This window comes from Tupaia chinensis, unplaced genomic scaffold (assembly GCF_000334495.1).
Source record: "Tupaia chinensis unplaced genomic scaffold, TupChi_1.0 Scaffold000316_1, whole genome shotgun sequence".
Classification (NCBI taxonomy): domain Eukaryota; kingdom Metazoa; phylum Chordata; class Mammalia; order Scandentia; family Tupaiidae; genus Tupaia; species Tupaia belangeri.
Genome location: NW_006159809.1, coordinates 7,437,226 through 7,453,126, shown reverse-complemented (window position 1 = coordinate 7,453,126; position 15,901 = coordinate 7,437,226). Strand labels below are relative to the sequence as shown.

General features: G+C 44.9%; 1 protein-coding gene across 5 annotated transcripts in view; it reads right to left on the bottom strand.

The window, feature by feature from the left end:
* ADD2 (adducin 2) overlaps window positions 1-15,901 on the bottom strand; it is a 145,690-nt gene that overhangs the window by 10,731 nt on the left and 119,058 nt on the right. For 4 of the 5 annotated variants that reach the window (XM_006151273.2, XM_027772971.1, XM_027772972.1 and 1 more), the window contains 5 exons: window positions 9,975-10,232; window positions 8,645-8,764; window positions 7,239-7,328; window positions 5,162-5,309; window positions 3,254-3,382 (listed from right to left, as the gene is read on the bottom strand). In XM_006151273.2, coding sequence (XP_006151335.1) covers window positions 3,254-3,382; window positions 5,162-5,309; window positions 7,239-7,328; window positions 8,645-8,764; window positions 9,975-10,232 — 745 coding nt within the window. The remainder of the gene's footprint in view (window positions 1-3,253; window positions 3,383-5,161; window positions 5,310-7,238; window positions 7,329-8,644; window positions 8,765-9,974; window positions 10,233-15,901) is intronic. The other variant, XM_027772974.1, reaches the window with a different exon arrangement.

Genomic DNA, 15,901 nt, shown 5'->3' with positions numbered 1-15,901 from the left:
CTTCCTCTCACACACTCTCTTTCTGGCTCACTCTGATCAAATTGAAAAAAAAAAAGTAAAATAAATAATTATTTTTAATAAAAGAAGGCCAAGAAACTTCTGCTTTTACAGTTTTGGGAACCCTAGGCCACCATGTGTAAAGTCCCACCACCCTGATGGAAACACATAGAGAGTAAGAAAGAGACAGCGGAACTCAGCCAACCCAGTGACCCATTCTTCTAGATGCTCCTGCCAAGGCACCAGACATATGAATGCACCATCTAGGAAATGCCAGCTTAGTGAAGCTCCCAGCAGACTGTAGCCCCAGGTGACATCACCTGGAGAAGGACCATCAACCTGAGCCAAAGCAGTTCCAATTATTCATGGAAGAATTAATGTTCATAAAACTGGTTCTTATGATGTACCATGATTTAATAATTATCTATTGCTGCATAACAAACTGCCCCAAAACATAGTGGTTTAAAACAGCAGGTAGTGCATTGATTCTCAGAATTTGTAGAACACTGTCAGAACAAGCATATTACAAAATACTTCCATATTCATTAGCTCATGTTAGCCTAATGACAATGCTGCAAGTTAGGAAGGGCAAGGATTTTTGCTAGTCCTCATCTTAGTGTTTCTAAGTGACTTGAGATGGCTGAATCCGTTAGTGGCAGAGCTGATCTGATAGTGGATGCAGGGCTTTTTCTCTGTAGGCTTAGCCAGTGCCCCCAAGGATTCATTGCAAGACAGAATCAGCAGGGCCAGGGCTCAGTAGGGAATTAGTTAGAGTAGGCCATGGCACAGATGGCCAGATGCAAAGGCACAGAATATTGAAGACTGTCCTTTAGAAAGGGTAATGGGGTAGGAGTCAGGGTGACAGACAAGGAATGACATTGAGGTGACACAGCACAAGAGGCTTTGAGTACATAATGACATGTGGTTGGAAGAAGCCATCCCCAATCTGATGGATGAACTAAATATGAAAATGCAGATACTGTCCAGTGGGTCTGCCCTGAGGAGCTTGGCCAAGGCCACCCAGCTCCACTTCACACTGGTCACCATATGCAACTACAACTGATACTCTCATCACACAGGGTCTGAACCAAGGTGGCCATGTGCCCCAGCTTTGTCTGTGTTACAGAAAGTGTCTTCAGGAAAGACCCTAATTTTCTAACTTAATCATGATACCTCCCTCTCTGCCTCAGGACCATGGACTTGGGCCTAAGAGAACGAGGAATCCTGCTGTAGTGAGTACAATGTCAGGCAGCAGGTAAACCAGTTATCCCACCCATCGTGCACTCTTCCTGGCCTCTGTCCAACCCAGAAATGGATATGGAATTGCCACCCTTGTCCCACACCTACCATCAGCCTCCTCTCCAGCCCTGGATTTCCTTCTGCAGTTGGTACACATGCTTGAGGGATGATGAAAATCCTACCCAGGCCAGGCCCTCTATGTATCGCTATAAGGCAGCTAGTCCTGAAGAGCATTTGGGCTCTGGCCCACTGGCTTAGAAGTGGTCATGGGCTACTTTGAGGTGCCCATGCATTAGGATCAGAAATGGGCTGGGCCCCTGAGAGCCATAAACACCCTACTGCTGGGAGGGCCCACATGCTGGCCCCACTGCCCACTCACTATGGGGACTTGTTGCTTCTGGGTGTGTATGTGCATTTATGTGTGCATGTGTGTCCTATGTGTGTATATCCATGACTCTCATAGGGAAGTCTAGTCCATGCATAACACGTGGAAGTGATCATGAATTTACATCTAGGAAACCTCCCCAAGGCAGGGTTGTGAGTTGCAAATGAAAAACTTGAAGAGAAATATATTTCTTTTGAAAAAAATCCTCCCTCCCCCATTGCAAGTGTCAGAGTGAGTTAGTAAACAGCCTCTCTATACTTACTACAGAGACAAGTATTCAGAATCGGAGGAAACTCCTTTGATGAAGGCACAAATGGGAAGAGAAAGGAAGACATTGTGGAGACAGGTTGACAACACCACGATGAGACAAAATGAACACCAACAGTGGGGGACATCCACTTGGGCTCTGGCCTCAAGCAGATAGGTTTCCTCTGGCAAAGCTAGGCCTACATGCAAGATGGCAATTTGCTTTTGCAGGGGCTCAGAGATTGGGGGATTCTATCAGAATTCACATATGGAGTAATTCTACCCAGGAGAAAGCTGCTTCCAACAGGCCATCGTATTGACGCTCTCTGGAAGGCAGTCCAGCCCTCTCTGGTGGGGATGTCAGGGGACCGGGGAGGAGTGTGCAGGTCGTGGAGTGATTCCAGGAGCTCATTAAAGACCCTTTTATGATTCAGGTGGCTAGGGACTACAAAAGCATTATTATTCACCAAGTAGGTATTAATTATTAATCATTATTAATCATAACCACAATTAGATTTTACATTTAAAATCTTACATTTAAGTCATGCTTTTACTCTTTCAAAGTGTGTTTTCATCTATACTCCCCTTATACATAAAAACCTTGAACTGGGGGTATGTATGGGACAGACATATCCCCAGTTGACAGACAAGGAAACTGAGGCCCAGAGTAATGATCTGATTTGCTAAAATCAGCAGCTGAGTTACTATTAGCAGTTTAGTTGGGCCTGGAACTTAGTTCTCTAAACTAGTATCTCTCTAATGAAGTTGTTCTTGTTCTGACTATACTTTAAATTTCCCAAGGAGATCTTAAGACTCCAGGTTATAGTCTCCCGCACCAGACCATTCAACTTACAAATGCTAGGGTGGGATCTAGGCAACAGGAATTTTAAAGCTCTCTGGTGATTCCAAAGAGCAATTAAGGTTGAGAATGACATCATCAACCCCACCTGGAAAATGTAGCATCCCAGACGCCATTCTATACTTAATGGGTCAGAATGTTCTTTTTCACAAGATCTCCTCCAGGTGGTCCCCATGCACATTCAAATCTGAGAACTGGGCTGGTGCCTCTGGGAAGGCCCAACAGCCAGCCACGTCTGAGTCAGAGGGAAGGAGGCTGTGGGTCAATCGTTAACTCATTCATCATTATGTAGACCAGGCGTAAGGTGTAGAATGTATTGTCATAGCTTGTGAATGGAACAAGTTGAAATTTGGGAACCCCTTTGTGACCAGCAACAGCAGAAAGGCAAGTTTCCTGGGTAGAAATGGGGACAAGTCCTATAGGAAGAAAGACTCTACAGAGTGCATACCTGTCCTGCCTCCCATGCAGACACCTTTCTCAGCTTGTGGGTACACCTCCTTCCCTCCCTGCCACTCAGCCTGACTCACCCTCTGAAGACTTGGAAGGGGACACCACCGGGCTCTTCGTTTCTGCCTCCTTGGCTGGACTCTGCGCTGGAGAAGCAGGTGCAGACTTCACAGGTGAGCCAGGCTCTTCTGGGGCGGTTTCTTTTTCTACTGAAAACAGAGAAAATGACCTCAAAATAGTAGTCAAGTAGAGGAGAGATGAACAGAGAGAGCATTTTAAAAATTGCTTTTTTTCCCTACTTGGTCATCCTTTTTTCTAATGAGCCTGTGGCTGAAGTGAATTGCTCCCCTTACCTTTATACCTTTGCTACTTCTTGGGAAGGCAAATGGGAGAAGTGACAGTCATGCCATTTCCTTCATCGGAGCACATCTCCCAGAGGGATGCGTTACCCCTGATGTGGATGACAAGACAGCAGAGATTCCTTGTGCATTCAGACTGGAGCCCAGCCCTCGTCTCTGTCCTGTCTCTGAAGAGGACCACCCAGATGCTTTATGTTGTGAGCACAGAGCACACCAATGGGTCACAGATGAACCCCAAAAGAACCATGAACACTTCTTAGAGACCCCCAATGTGTTTGCATATAGCTAATTATTAACTTTTCCTACTTACATTTTTTTGTCCAAATAATCCCTAGGGATAAAAAGCATCATGTGTTCCCAACTACTTTCTCAACTGGCACAGTAGAAATCCAAGCAAGCCAGCAAGGCTTCCTCCTAGTACCTAGGAAGGCCGCTGAGCCCAAGTGGGTAGGGATGGTGGCAGAAGAAGCCCCAACCCTGAGGGGGCGACAGCCTTGCCTGGTGGGCTTGAGAAGCTGAGTTATGTGTCTCAGACCCCAAATGCTTTTAAAGCAGAACTTAGTTTGGTTGGGGAGGCTGACAGGGAGGCCTTCCTAACTGGAATTGCACAGGGAGGAATGGTTCGATTAGAGCCTGAAGTATCAATAACTCTGGATCAGGCTAGCAGAGAAAGGAAACCATGTCAGGAAAGGACACAGGCATGAACAAGGGCAGATATGCCATCATGAGTAAGAATATTCAGTAGTGAACAAGGAGAGAAGAGCTTGACTGAAGATTCTGAAATAAAGATGAAGTCAGAGAAAGACATAAAGGTGTTGGCTGGTAGAGTGTTTAGACTTTTTTTTTAAAAAAATAGGGGTATGTGCATGCACACTAGAGAGAGAGAGACAGAAAGAGAATCACCAACAAGGTCTCGTAGAGCTATAATCCCCTTGCCCCCGCTCTTCAGCTCCTTGGCACCTCGAGCACCAGCTCATGCACCCAAGTGTATTTTCAGGCCAACTCCCAAGTATCTGAAACTGTGGTCTGCACGTGGCTTCCAGAGTCACAAGGCACTACCTTTGACCACTATACCATAGTATCTAGGCCTGCTAGAGGATTTTAATCAACAGGCTTAGATTTAAGCCAGACCTGATAATGAATAATTAAGACTATTATAACTATTTTGTCATAGGGCGGGCGCCACCACGCCCAATTATAACTATTTTGTGATAGCTAACATTTATCCAGTGTTCACTGACCTAAGACAGATTTATAGGCACTGTTCTAAGCGTGTCATAACTATGAACTCTTTATACTCAGGTGAGAGAGTCAAATGAGGTTAGGGGGCATTATATAACTATTACATACTCAGCAATCAGAGGTATTATTATGATTAATATTATTCCAATAAAGATATATGAAGGAATCTTCAAAGAGTTCATGGAAAATGCATATCATGAAAAACTATGTATGAGTTTCAAAATTCTCTTTTGCACCAAAATAAACTTGTGCTTTAATTTCCTCTTCCCACAGACCTTTTGAAGTCCTCCCATATTTGGTGATGGGATAGGAAGATCCTCTCTGGTGGTCCTGAAATTTCCCTTTCACCCAGAGATTCTGGAAACGTGGTGCCCCAGGGTCATTTACCATCAAGTTCCAGCTTCTTCCGCTCCACCTCTTTCTTGTACTCCTCCAGCTCCTGGTCAGTGAGTTGGCTGAAGGGGTTGGGCACTGTCTCTTCTGAGTCATCTTTGGTATCTGCATCGCCCTTGGACATCAGCTGGCTGTCTGTAGACTGAAAAGTTAACCACAGAGTGTGTGTTGCTCTCTGAACGCCGTGGTTGGGGCCCAGGCCCAAGCTTCCTTTCAGACTCATGTGGCTGCCAGTGGTCTTACTAGGGGCAGCATGGCATGCAGCTCCTAGACACAGCTCAGGGCCTTCAGGTGGGAGCTTTTCATTCCTCCCCATTGCTACCTCACCCCCAATCCCAGACTTGGCAACTGCCTGGATGAACATAGGGTGTCTACCCGCTGCCCCTGAAATAAAATCCAAGGATGCGCCCAAGCAGAAGGAAGACACAGCTTTATTGCAGCCCCTTCCATGGACATTCCAAGCCAACACTACGCAGATACAGTTGGTGGCCCAAAGCCAGTCAGCCAAAGCCCAGCAAGCATAGCATTGGCTCAAGCAAGCTTCATGCCAGCCATCCCCCCCCACCCTTGCCTCTTCCCTCCCTGTCCCCCAACAGGAGGAAAAGCCACAACACACAGCATTAAATCATATGCAAAACACACAGCGGCTTCAGCCTTCTCAGTCCAAACTGTTAGTCCTGTTTTACACACAGTCGTGAATTATACAGGGGCCAAGATCCTGAGTCTCAGATCTTCAACCCGCCTGTACTGCAGGTCCCTGCAGGGACGTTGACAAAATCACCATGTTTCACCACCTCTATGGAGCCCCTGGCTCTGGGGAGCTGACCAGAGGACCTTGTGTAATCTTCAGTATTCTTAGGACCCCTCTAACCGAAGACAAGGACTAAAGTCAGACTCCATGGCTTTTTCCCAATTTGGCATTCTCATCTTAGCCTTTGAAAATGCAGGGCTCTGAAGCTGAGACACAGCAATGGAAAGTGAAGCCAAAGAAAGGCAAGGCCCACACCAGGCCTCTGGACCTCCCTTCCCTGGCCAGCTTGGGCTATTGATGGGTCCACAGTTCCTCCCAAAGAGAGGCACCACCAGGCCTTCTATAAGAAACCATGGAGTCAAAAGAGAACCTAAGACCCAGACCCCAAGGAGAGAGAGCACTTGGTATGAATGGCGGAGTTGCCTCTAACAGTTCTGCTCATCATCGTGAACCCTCGTCTGCCCCAGAATCATGGCTATTTCCTGGCCTTGGCCCTGAGGCACATTCATCCTCATCTTAGCTGAGGTGGAATAGGGCAGTTGGATTGGGAGTGATGATATAACTGTCACGCTTCTGCCCATGGGCACCTGCTCTGGATGGTGGCCTAACCTGAAAGTGTTACGTCATCTCCATTTGCTCTGTAGACAGGAACAGCTCCTGTGTTTCCCTACTTCTTACTGCTAAGAAAAATGTCCCGCCCATCACTACCTTGCAATGAGCAGCAATGATTCCCATACTCACCAGAGTTCTGAGTTCCTTCCCCTCTTGCTAAGCACTAGACAACACAGTGTTCTACCTCAAGCACGAAACAATGACTTGCTACTTTCTAATTATGTGGATTTGAGTGTCCAACTGTCTGCCCCTTTCCCTCCTGTAGGAGCATGAGACCTATCTGCATGCCTCTCTCTGTGGGTACATGAGCATCTTCCAGGGCTCAGGCTGGCCTTGCACAGAGGTCAGAAAAACTCAGAGCTGGGCATGCCTGGGGCCCAGGCAACCACTAGCCATATGGCTGTGAGTCCCCACTTTGCAGAGTACTAACGGAGGGCAAAGTGGGGTTCCATGTGGAAGGATAGAAACGGCCAGTGTGCAGGCAGGGCTGCTGTCCCCTGCAGTGCCCATAGGGGTGATGAGACACCATCCTCCTACGTCCATGGCACCCTGTGAAGTGGGCCTCCATTTGCAGCAAGAGCACCAGTGCCCACAATCACAGAGGAATATGGGCATGCGCACTCAGGGGTCCTCCTGCCCAGCCCCGGGCACTAAAGACCCAGGAGGCAAACACGGTTCCCCTCCAGAAAGGGGTGGCTGCTGCTGTACCGGGCTTCGGCTCTTCTCAGAGATAACACTCGCCAGGAGCTGGGACTGAGGCCCCGCCGACTTCACATCTTGTCGGTTTTGTTCTCGAATCTGTGTGGAAAGGGGAGAGGGAGAGTGAGCTGGCTGCCCCTATCGGAGGGTGGCATTGGGAGGGAGCACTCTGGTGTCTGGAGTGGCCTGTGACCAGGGTCCAGTGAGAGCCTCCAGTGGCCTGGGAACCTGTCTCCTCTTTTTCAACACAATCTGCCCACTCCAAGGGATGGTCTCTATGTCCATGCCAGAGCAAATTAGTAGTTCCCATAAAACACTGGATTTCATTCACTCTGAGAAGGTAGTTGTAAGAGGTGAAGAGAAAATGAGGCACAGAGAAGCCTTGAGGGAGGTTCTCAAAGGATTCTCCAAAGGCACTAAATACAGATTCCTGGGGCCACTCCACAACTATTGAATCTCAGTCTTGGGTGGTGTGGGGGTAAGTGACCTAGAAATCGAAATTTTAGTTTATTTTATTTTTGTTTACATGTAATGACTGTATATCTTTATCCTGTGCAGCATGGTTTTTCCCAGCATGAATACAGTGCATGCCAGTCAAGTCCAAAGCATTACCCTATACACTATCATCAGCAAATAACTTTGCCTTTTCGTGTCTACTAAATACGTTGTTTGTTTTTTCCCTGATCTCGTCCCTTCCACCTCCAGAACCTGAATTTTAAACCACTGGGTTTTGGGCTCCGCAATGAAACACTCTTCTGGGTGCTATCTGACCTACCAAAGGGGGTCTGCTACAACGAAAGTGTTTAAAGCAACAAAAAATATAAGTGGAAGGCTGGTGGTTAAGGTGCTGGACTCTCACATAACTGACTATGGTCTGAGTCTTGGACCTAGTGGCCTGAAATTCATGCTGGGCACATATCCAAAATCCCTAGAAGAGAGTGGAGGAGAAGGGACTGGTATGGACAGCCCCCTTGAGGGGTGATTTCTCACTTTCCCTCTCTGTGTCTCTCTCTGGTGAGTACACATGCCCTATGGAAAAAAACCTTAAAAAAAAATGAGTGAACTGTCAGGCAAAGGTCTAGAAATAAGCAAAAAGGATTTTGACATCTTGAAAATAAGCCGAAAGGCAAATGGCATAAGATTCATGAAAACTGCATTTGTGGACAGGCCTTTCAGACACATCTAATGGATAAGGAAACCCCGCTCTATGGAAAGGGCTGGAAGGAGTGAAGGACAGAAGTCGAGCACTTCACACAGCGTCTGGGACATGGTCAGTGGATGGTGGTTTCCTCCTCCTGGAAGGCATCTGGGATTGGGGAGCCAGGCATGTCCTGGGAACACAGGCTGTGACTGCAGTACCTGAGATTCCCCCCTAGTAGGAGAAGAGGGCATGAGGTGAGCAGCCACCAGCTTACCTTGTTCCTCATGTCCAGCACTTCTTGGGGGTCAGTGTAGAGAGGCACAAATTGGTTTGGGTTTTCGATCCGGATTGGCATGCCGCTGCTGGATTTTTCTACCTCATCGGCCTTCATCCACTGAACAAACACAAGCCATAAGGGTCAGGCCAAGGGACAAGGCCCCCGTGGGTCCTCCCCAGTGGTCCACCCCTGAGATCTGGGCCTACCCGCCCGCACAGGAGGTCAGCGAGCTTCGATGTGATGCTCTCTTCTTGGGTGACAAATGACACTTCTGTCTAAAAATGTTCTCGGGCCAACAGTCAGCCATAAAGAGCAGTGGAGTGTATGGGTCAGAACCTTGGAGACCTGTTCTGAGACAGGCAGCCACTTGAACTTCAGTAACAGGGAACACAATTTGAATTTGGAAGGCTTCCTATTGTTTTATGACAGATCTTCTGTTTGGCTGCCGGCTACTTTTATGCCAATAAAAAATCAAACTGAGAGTCTATGTGTGTAAAAGAGGGGGTGAGAGAGAGACAATGAGAAGATAGCTTAATAGAGGTGACTATTCCGCTCACCTCCTGCTTACATCAGAGCTGCTGCTAGTACACTGGATGCCTGTCTTTTTTTTTTTTTTCTTTTTTTGGAGAGGTGGTTTTTTTGTTTGTTTGTTTGTTTGTTTGTTTTGCTATAGGGCACGTGTGCTCACCAGATAGACAGAGAGACAGAGAGATAGAAAGCGAGAAATCATCCCCCGGGGGGGATGGCCACACCGCAATCCCTTCTCCTCCATTCTCCTCTCAGGATCTTGAGCACGCACGCACACGCGCCCAGCGTGAGTTTAAGCCACCGGGTCCGGGACTCAAACCACAGTCGACTATGTGGGAGTCCAGCGACATTGCCATTACGCTAACTGCTGGTCCCTGGATGCCTGTCTTTTGAACTTCCCAGAAGCCCCCTGTGGATATAGGAGTAAAAAGAAAAAAAAGAAAAAAAGAAAAAAAAAAAACCAAAAAAAAAAACCTCCTCCTACGTTTGCTGGGAGTAGCCCATCCCAGTCCCAGAAACTCTCTCTAGATGTGTGAGTAAGAAAAACCACTTGCTCCTGGGTTTCCTGGGAGTAGCCTGGTCCAGCTCCCTTCTGGAGAAATCTGTTCCTTAGGCTCAAAAACTCAGAGCAGTACAAGAACCGGGTGAGCAGCTCAGTAGGTCTGGGCAGCTGTTCCCAGATGCTCTATAGGAAGCCCTAAGAGGAAACCATACTGACCCAGGGGCAGTAGAGACTCCCCTTTTAAACCTGCTTTGCCCCACAAATGTAGCCTGCCCCTGTCTTGGGCTCCTCTCTTACTGTGGTCTTGGGCCGGGGGCTACCCATGCTCCTCTGGACTTCATCGGCCACATTGACCCGCAGATAGGTGTTGGGTGTGTTGAGCCAGCGGGTCTTCTCCTTCTGCTGCTTCTGGGCATGCTGTCTCAGGGCAGGGACCGGGGCGCCGTCCTCCTCAAACACGAAGGCTGTCACTGTCGCTGGAATCTCCACCTCACTCTTGTGTTTGGTTTTCTCTTGAACAAAGGGGTGGCGGTATGTGTAGCCTGTTCTGTAACCCTTTAAAGGAGAAAAGCAGAACCACTGTTTGTGCACAGTCTGCTCACACACCCACATGCACATATGTAGTCTGTCCTCTTCCATTTAAAGAATTCCTTTTAAACTCAGATTCTACTGTATTATAGAAAAGTCATGATGCATTTTCGCACAGAAAAACATAGAAAAATATGTCATGACTTTTGCAATGACCCAATAGAAGACAACCTATATCTTACTGATCTTATGTTATATTTCAAAATTGTTCACTCCTCTTGTTTCCACAACTTTTCTCTTCCTTCCTCCCAACAAGCCCTCTGAACAGGGCTGAGAAAAATCTCAGAAACTTTTGGCCCACAGAGATAGAGCTCCTTACCCAAACAGAACCCCAAATTTTATCTAGTCCAGTGGTTCTCAACCCCGGCTATACATTAGGATCATCTGAGGGGCTGCTATGATTTGTGTGCTCCCAAAATTTGTGTATTGAAATTTGTTTTAATTGTGAAGGTATTAAAAGGATAGAAACATAGTTCAATTATTGTGTTGAAAGTTGGAGCCTTTGGGAAGTAACTAGGATTAAAGTCTTTAAGGTAGGGCCCCCATGATTGAGTTATTATAAGAGAGGGAGAGACCAGAACTAACATGGACAGACACACATCTCTCATTCCGTGAGGACCTTAGGTGTGTTAGTCACCTAAGAAAACCTACACCATATGTGGCTCCTTGACTTGAACCTCCAAAACTGAGATCCGGATGAACTTGTGCTCTACAAATACCCAGCATGGTAGTCAGTTGTTAGTGACAGAGAAGTGGACTAAAATAGGAGATTTTAAAAATACTGATGCCTGGGCCAGCCAGTGGTATGGTGATTAAGGCACTGGACTCCCACATAGCTGACTCCACAGTTCGAGTCCTGGACATGGTGGTTTGAAAATCACATAAGGTGCATGTGCATCCATGCCCAAAATCCCAAGAGGAGAATGAAGGAAAAGGGATTGTGGCATGACCATCTACCCTGGGAGGTGATTTCTCACTTTCTCTGTTTCTCTGTCTCTCTCTGGCAAGTGCACATGCCCTATGGCAAAAACCTAAAAAACAAACAAACTAACTAAATTGATGCCTGGGCCCTAACGTCAGAGCTGCCAACTTAATCAGACAGTGGCATAGATTAGGGTATCAGAGTTTTAAAAAATTTCCAGCTGATTCTAACATGCACACCCTTTTTCATAGTCTGCAACTCTAATGCTTCTTAACTATTTCTCTCTCAGAACCCTAAAATCTGGCTCTATCTCTTTTTCCTAAATAAGAACTTGTTCCACAAAGCTGGAGTTGATGACCATTCAGTGAGAACAAACATTCAGGAATCTTGGCACCTACCAGCAACTCTCAGCTTTCTCTAGTCTTCTTCATTTATTTTAAAAATTAAAATGGGATTAAGGTAATTTTCTGGTTATTAAAATGCAGGGCCAATCCTGTAGTGCAGGGGTAGGTACTGTGCAGAAGGGAGCTGGATCCCATTTGGCTAACTGGGATTCAAATTCCAGCCCTGTTGACATCACACCCAGCGCACATGCGTGCCCATGACTCCGATAGGATGGAGAATTGGAGGAAAAAGGATTGTGGCGTGACCAAGACCCACTGTAGGAGTGCTTTCTCTCTCTGTCATGCTCGTGCACATGCTCTTTAGTATTTAAAAGAAAAAGTACAGACCCATGGGGAAAAAAAGCAATACATTGGAACCAGCAGTTAGCGTAATGGCTATGTCGCTGGACTCCCACGTAGCCGACCGCGGTTCACGTCCCGGGCCCGGTGGCTTAAAACTCATGCCGGAAGCGTGTGCGTGCATGCCCAAGATCCAGAGAGGAGAATGGAGGAAAAGGGATTGCAGCGTGACCATCCCCCCTGAGGGGTGATTTCTCGCTTTCTGTCTCTATGTCTCTCTCTGTTTGTCTGGCGAGCACACGTGCCCTATAGTGAAAACCTCTCCCCCCCAAAAAAAAGCAATACATTGTAGAAAGACATATAGAAAAAAGTAAATTTTATGCAAATGCTTGTCCTCAGAGACAACTACTAAAAATTTGTCCAGTCAAAACTGGGTATCCACCTGCAGAAAGATGAAACTAAACCCCCATCTTTCACCATTGACAAAAATCAATTTGAAATGGCTCAAAGATCTGAACTTAAGACCTTAAACTGTAAAACTACTGGTAGAAAATCCTGGGGAAACTCTGGGAGACACTGCAGTAGGCAAAGACTTTTTAAATAAGACTCTCAAAGCACAGGCAACAATCCCTAAAATAGACAAATGGGACTATATCAGACTAAGAAGTTTCTGCACAGCAAAGGACACAGTAATTAGTGTGAATTGACAACCCTCAGAATGGGAGAATATTTTTGTAAAATATACCTCAGACAAGGGACTGATAATCAGAATACACAGGGAACTCAAGCAGCTTACTGAAAAAAAAAAAAAGGAGTAACCCAATTAAAAGATGGGAAAATGAGGTGAACAAAAATCTCTCTAAGGAAGACATGCAAACAGCCAAAAAAGCATATGAGGAAATGCTCAACATCCCTCATCATAAGGGAGATGTAGATAAAAACCACAATGAGATACCACCTAACCCCTGTCAGAATGGCAAAGATTAAGAATATAAAAAGTGATAAGTGTTGGCAGGGATGTGGTGAAAAGGGAACCCTCCTACACTGTTGGTGGGAATGTGAACTGGTTCAGCCACTGTGGAGAACAATATGGAGGTTCCTCAAAGATCTACATGCACCCTACAGCAAAAATCTCTGACTAAAAATAATAATACTAAATATTTTTACTATCATTAATCTTTCAAATATTTTCCCCGTAACATGTCTTTTATCTTCTTTGTTTATGGTGAGGGAATGGTTTACAGAAATGTAAATAATTTTTAATGTAATCACATCTCAGTATTTGTCATTGTAATTTCATATTTTTCTGCCAGTCTTCACCAATACAGAAGCACCAAAAATATGAATCTATGTTTTAATGCCTCTATGAATTTACTTTACATGTTTAAATTTTGGGTGAAGCAGGACTTCGTCTTGTTAAAAGGAATGAGGTAGCAATCTGCCTTAGTTTTCTTTCCCGAATGGCCAGTATTCTATCTTTTCCCACTGATATATAAAGCGGCTGCTTATCCTGTGCTAAGTTCATATATTCTGGGTCTATTTCTGGATTCTCTAAGCCGTTGCAATGGTTTGCTTGTCCGCTCTTCTTGTGTCACTCTGCACAGTCACTAAAGCTCTTTCACACTTTTCCATGGGGTAGAACTAGCGGCCCTAGTTACTTTTCTTTTTATAGCATTTTCTTGGCCATTGTGAATTCCATGGGAAAGATTATTTTGTTAAGTATATGTATCTTCCCCACTTTTCAGAGAATTACATTGAGTTCGTTCATTAATTTTCGGGGAATTACCTCCTCACCCTATTGTGTTTTCTAATCTAGGATAAAGTACAGTTCTTCACTGCTTTCACGTTTTCTTTGATGTCTATTGGTAAAATTTTATGGGTTTCTTTTTTTAAAGTATTATTTATTTTAATTTTATTATTATTATTTTTAATCGGACCAGAGAGAAATAGAGAGAGAGAGAAGGAAAGTTAGAAAGCAAGCTGCCAGGCCCATGTGGGTTTCTTTAAACAGAGTCTGCTTAATGTTTATGATTTTGCTGCACTTGCAAATATGGGCCAAGTATCCCTTATCAAAATGGTTGGGACAAGGGAACCAGCATTTAGCGTAATGGCTATGTCGCTGGACTCCCATGTAGTGGACCGCGGTTCACGTCCCGGACCCGGTGGCTTAAAACCCATGCCAGGCGCATGTGCGAGCGTGCCCAAGATCCCGAGAAGAGAATGGAGGAGAAGGGATTGTGGTGTGACCATCCCCCCTGGGGGGTGATTTCTCGCTTTCTGTCTCTCTGTCTCTCTCTGTCTGTCTGGCGAGCGAACGCGCCCTATAGTGAAAACCTCTCAAAAAAAAAAAAAAAATGGTTGGGACGAGACATATTTCAGATTTTAGATTTTTTTGATTTTGACATATTTGCATGTACATTGTGAGTGATCTTGGGGTAGAACCCGAGACTAATTTATTTTTCTTACATGTCTTATACACGTAGCCTGAGAAAATTTTATACAGTATTTTTGTACTGCAGTGTTTTGCCTGTCACCTGGCACATGAGGTTAGGTATATAATTTTCCACTTATGACATTATGTCACTGTTCAAAAGTTTTGGATTTGGGAGCATCTCAAATTTCGAATGCTCAGATTAGGAGTTCTCAACCTGTAAGATTATTTTCTCCCATGATTATATTTTCAAAGAAGTTAATCTTTAAACACAAAAATCACCAATTTTTGTGTATGTTTTCATAACTGATCACTTTAAAAATACCCTCATTATTTCTAAAATTTTTTTGTAGATTTTTTGCCATAGGGTGTGTGTGCACTTACCAGAGAGAGAGACAGAGACAGGAAGAGGGAAAGTGAGAACTCATCCCCCAGGGGATGGTCATGCCACAATCCCTTTTCCTCCTGGGATCTTAGGCACACATGCACACACACCCAGTGTGATTTTCAAGCCACCAGGTCCAGGACTTGAACTGCAGTCAGCCATGTGGGAGTCCAGCAACATAACCACAAAGCCATCTACTGGCCCCATATTTCTAAAACTTTTTTCATTTGATGTTTTTGGTCTTTACAGGCATGCAACCGTATTATCTGTAAAGAATAGTGATCTTCTTTCCTTTACAATATTTGTACTTTTTATTCTTATGTCTCACTGCCTTGGATTGAGTTCCAAAATTATTCAAAACAATATTATTTAAGTAACAGTGGAAGGAGTAGGGATCGATGTTTTCTTTCAAAGTTTCACAGAACCATTTCCAGTGTTTCATCCTGATACTGCTCTTGTCCTGAGAAAACCAATTTTAATCATGTTAATAAGTGTCTTCCAGTACCACCTCGTTAATGGTTATTATTTTCACAAATTGATATTAAATTTTTATCAAATATCTTTCTAAACTTTTATTTATTTATTTTATTGCTAGAGGGCTCATGTGCTTGCCAGACAGAGAGAGAGAGAAAGCACTCCCCTAATGAACTGTGTCATACCACGACCCTTTTTTCCTGCATTTCTCTTTCCTGTCTGGGTTCTGAGCGTGCACATACACACACCCAGCATATTTTTCAAGCTGCTAGGGCCAGGATTTGAACCATGGTCAGCCATGTGGGGTCCAGTTCAAAATGCACAGCATTTAACCAATGTACTACTGGAGCAGCCCCAGATACCTTTTATGATTTATTAAAGTGATCAGAATGTTTATCCTTGAACTCTTCAATATTACAAAATATATTTAAAGGATTTATAATAGTAAACCACCCTCGAGTTTTAGGAATGAACCCTCGGTTATTGTGTATTATTATTCTAATGTTAGGCTTGATATTATTTGCTAATTTTCAGGCAGCATTTTTCATCAACCTCCAATGTAAAATTGTTCTTAATGTGTTGTAATTCTTATGGTTTGGTATGCCTCTTTCACTGTTCTGGAAAACAGTTTAAATAGCATAAGAATTGTCTGTTTCTACCCAAAGGACAGAAGAATCCTTTTTTTTTTTTTTTTTGGAGGGGTTTCTGCCATAGGGGGGGGGGGGGAAACCACCCCCCGGG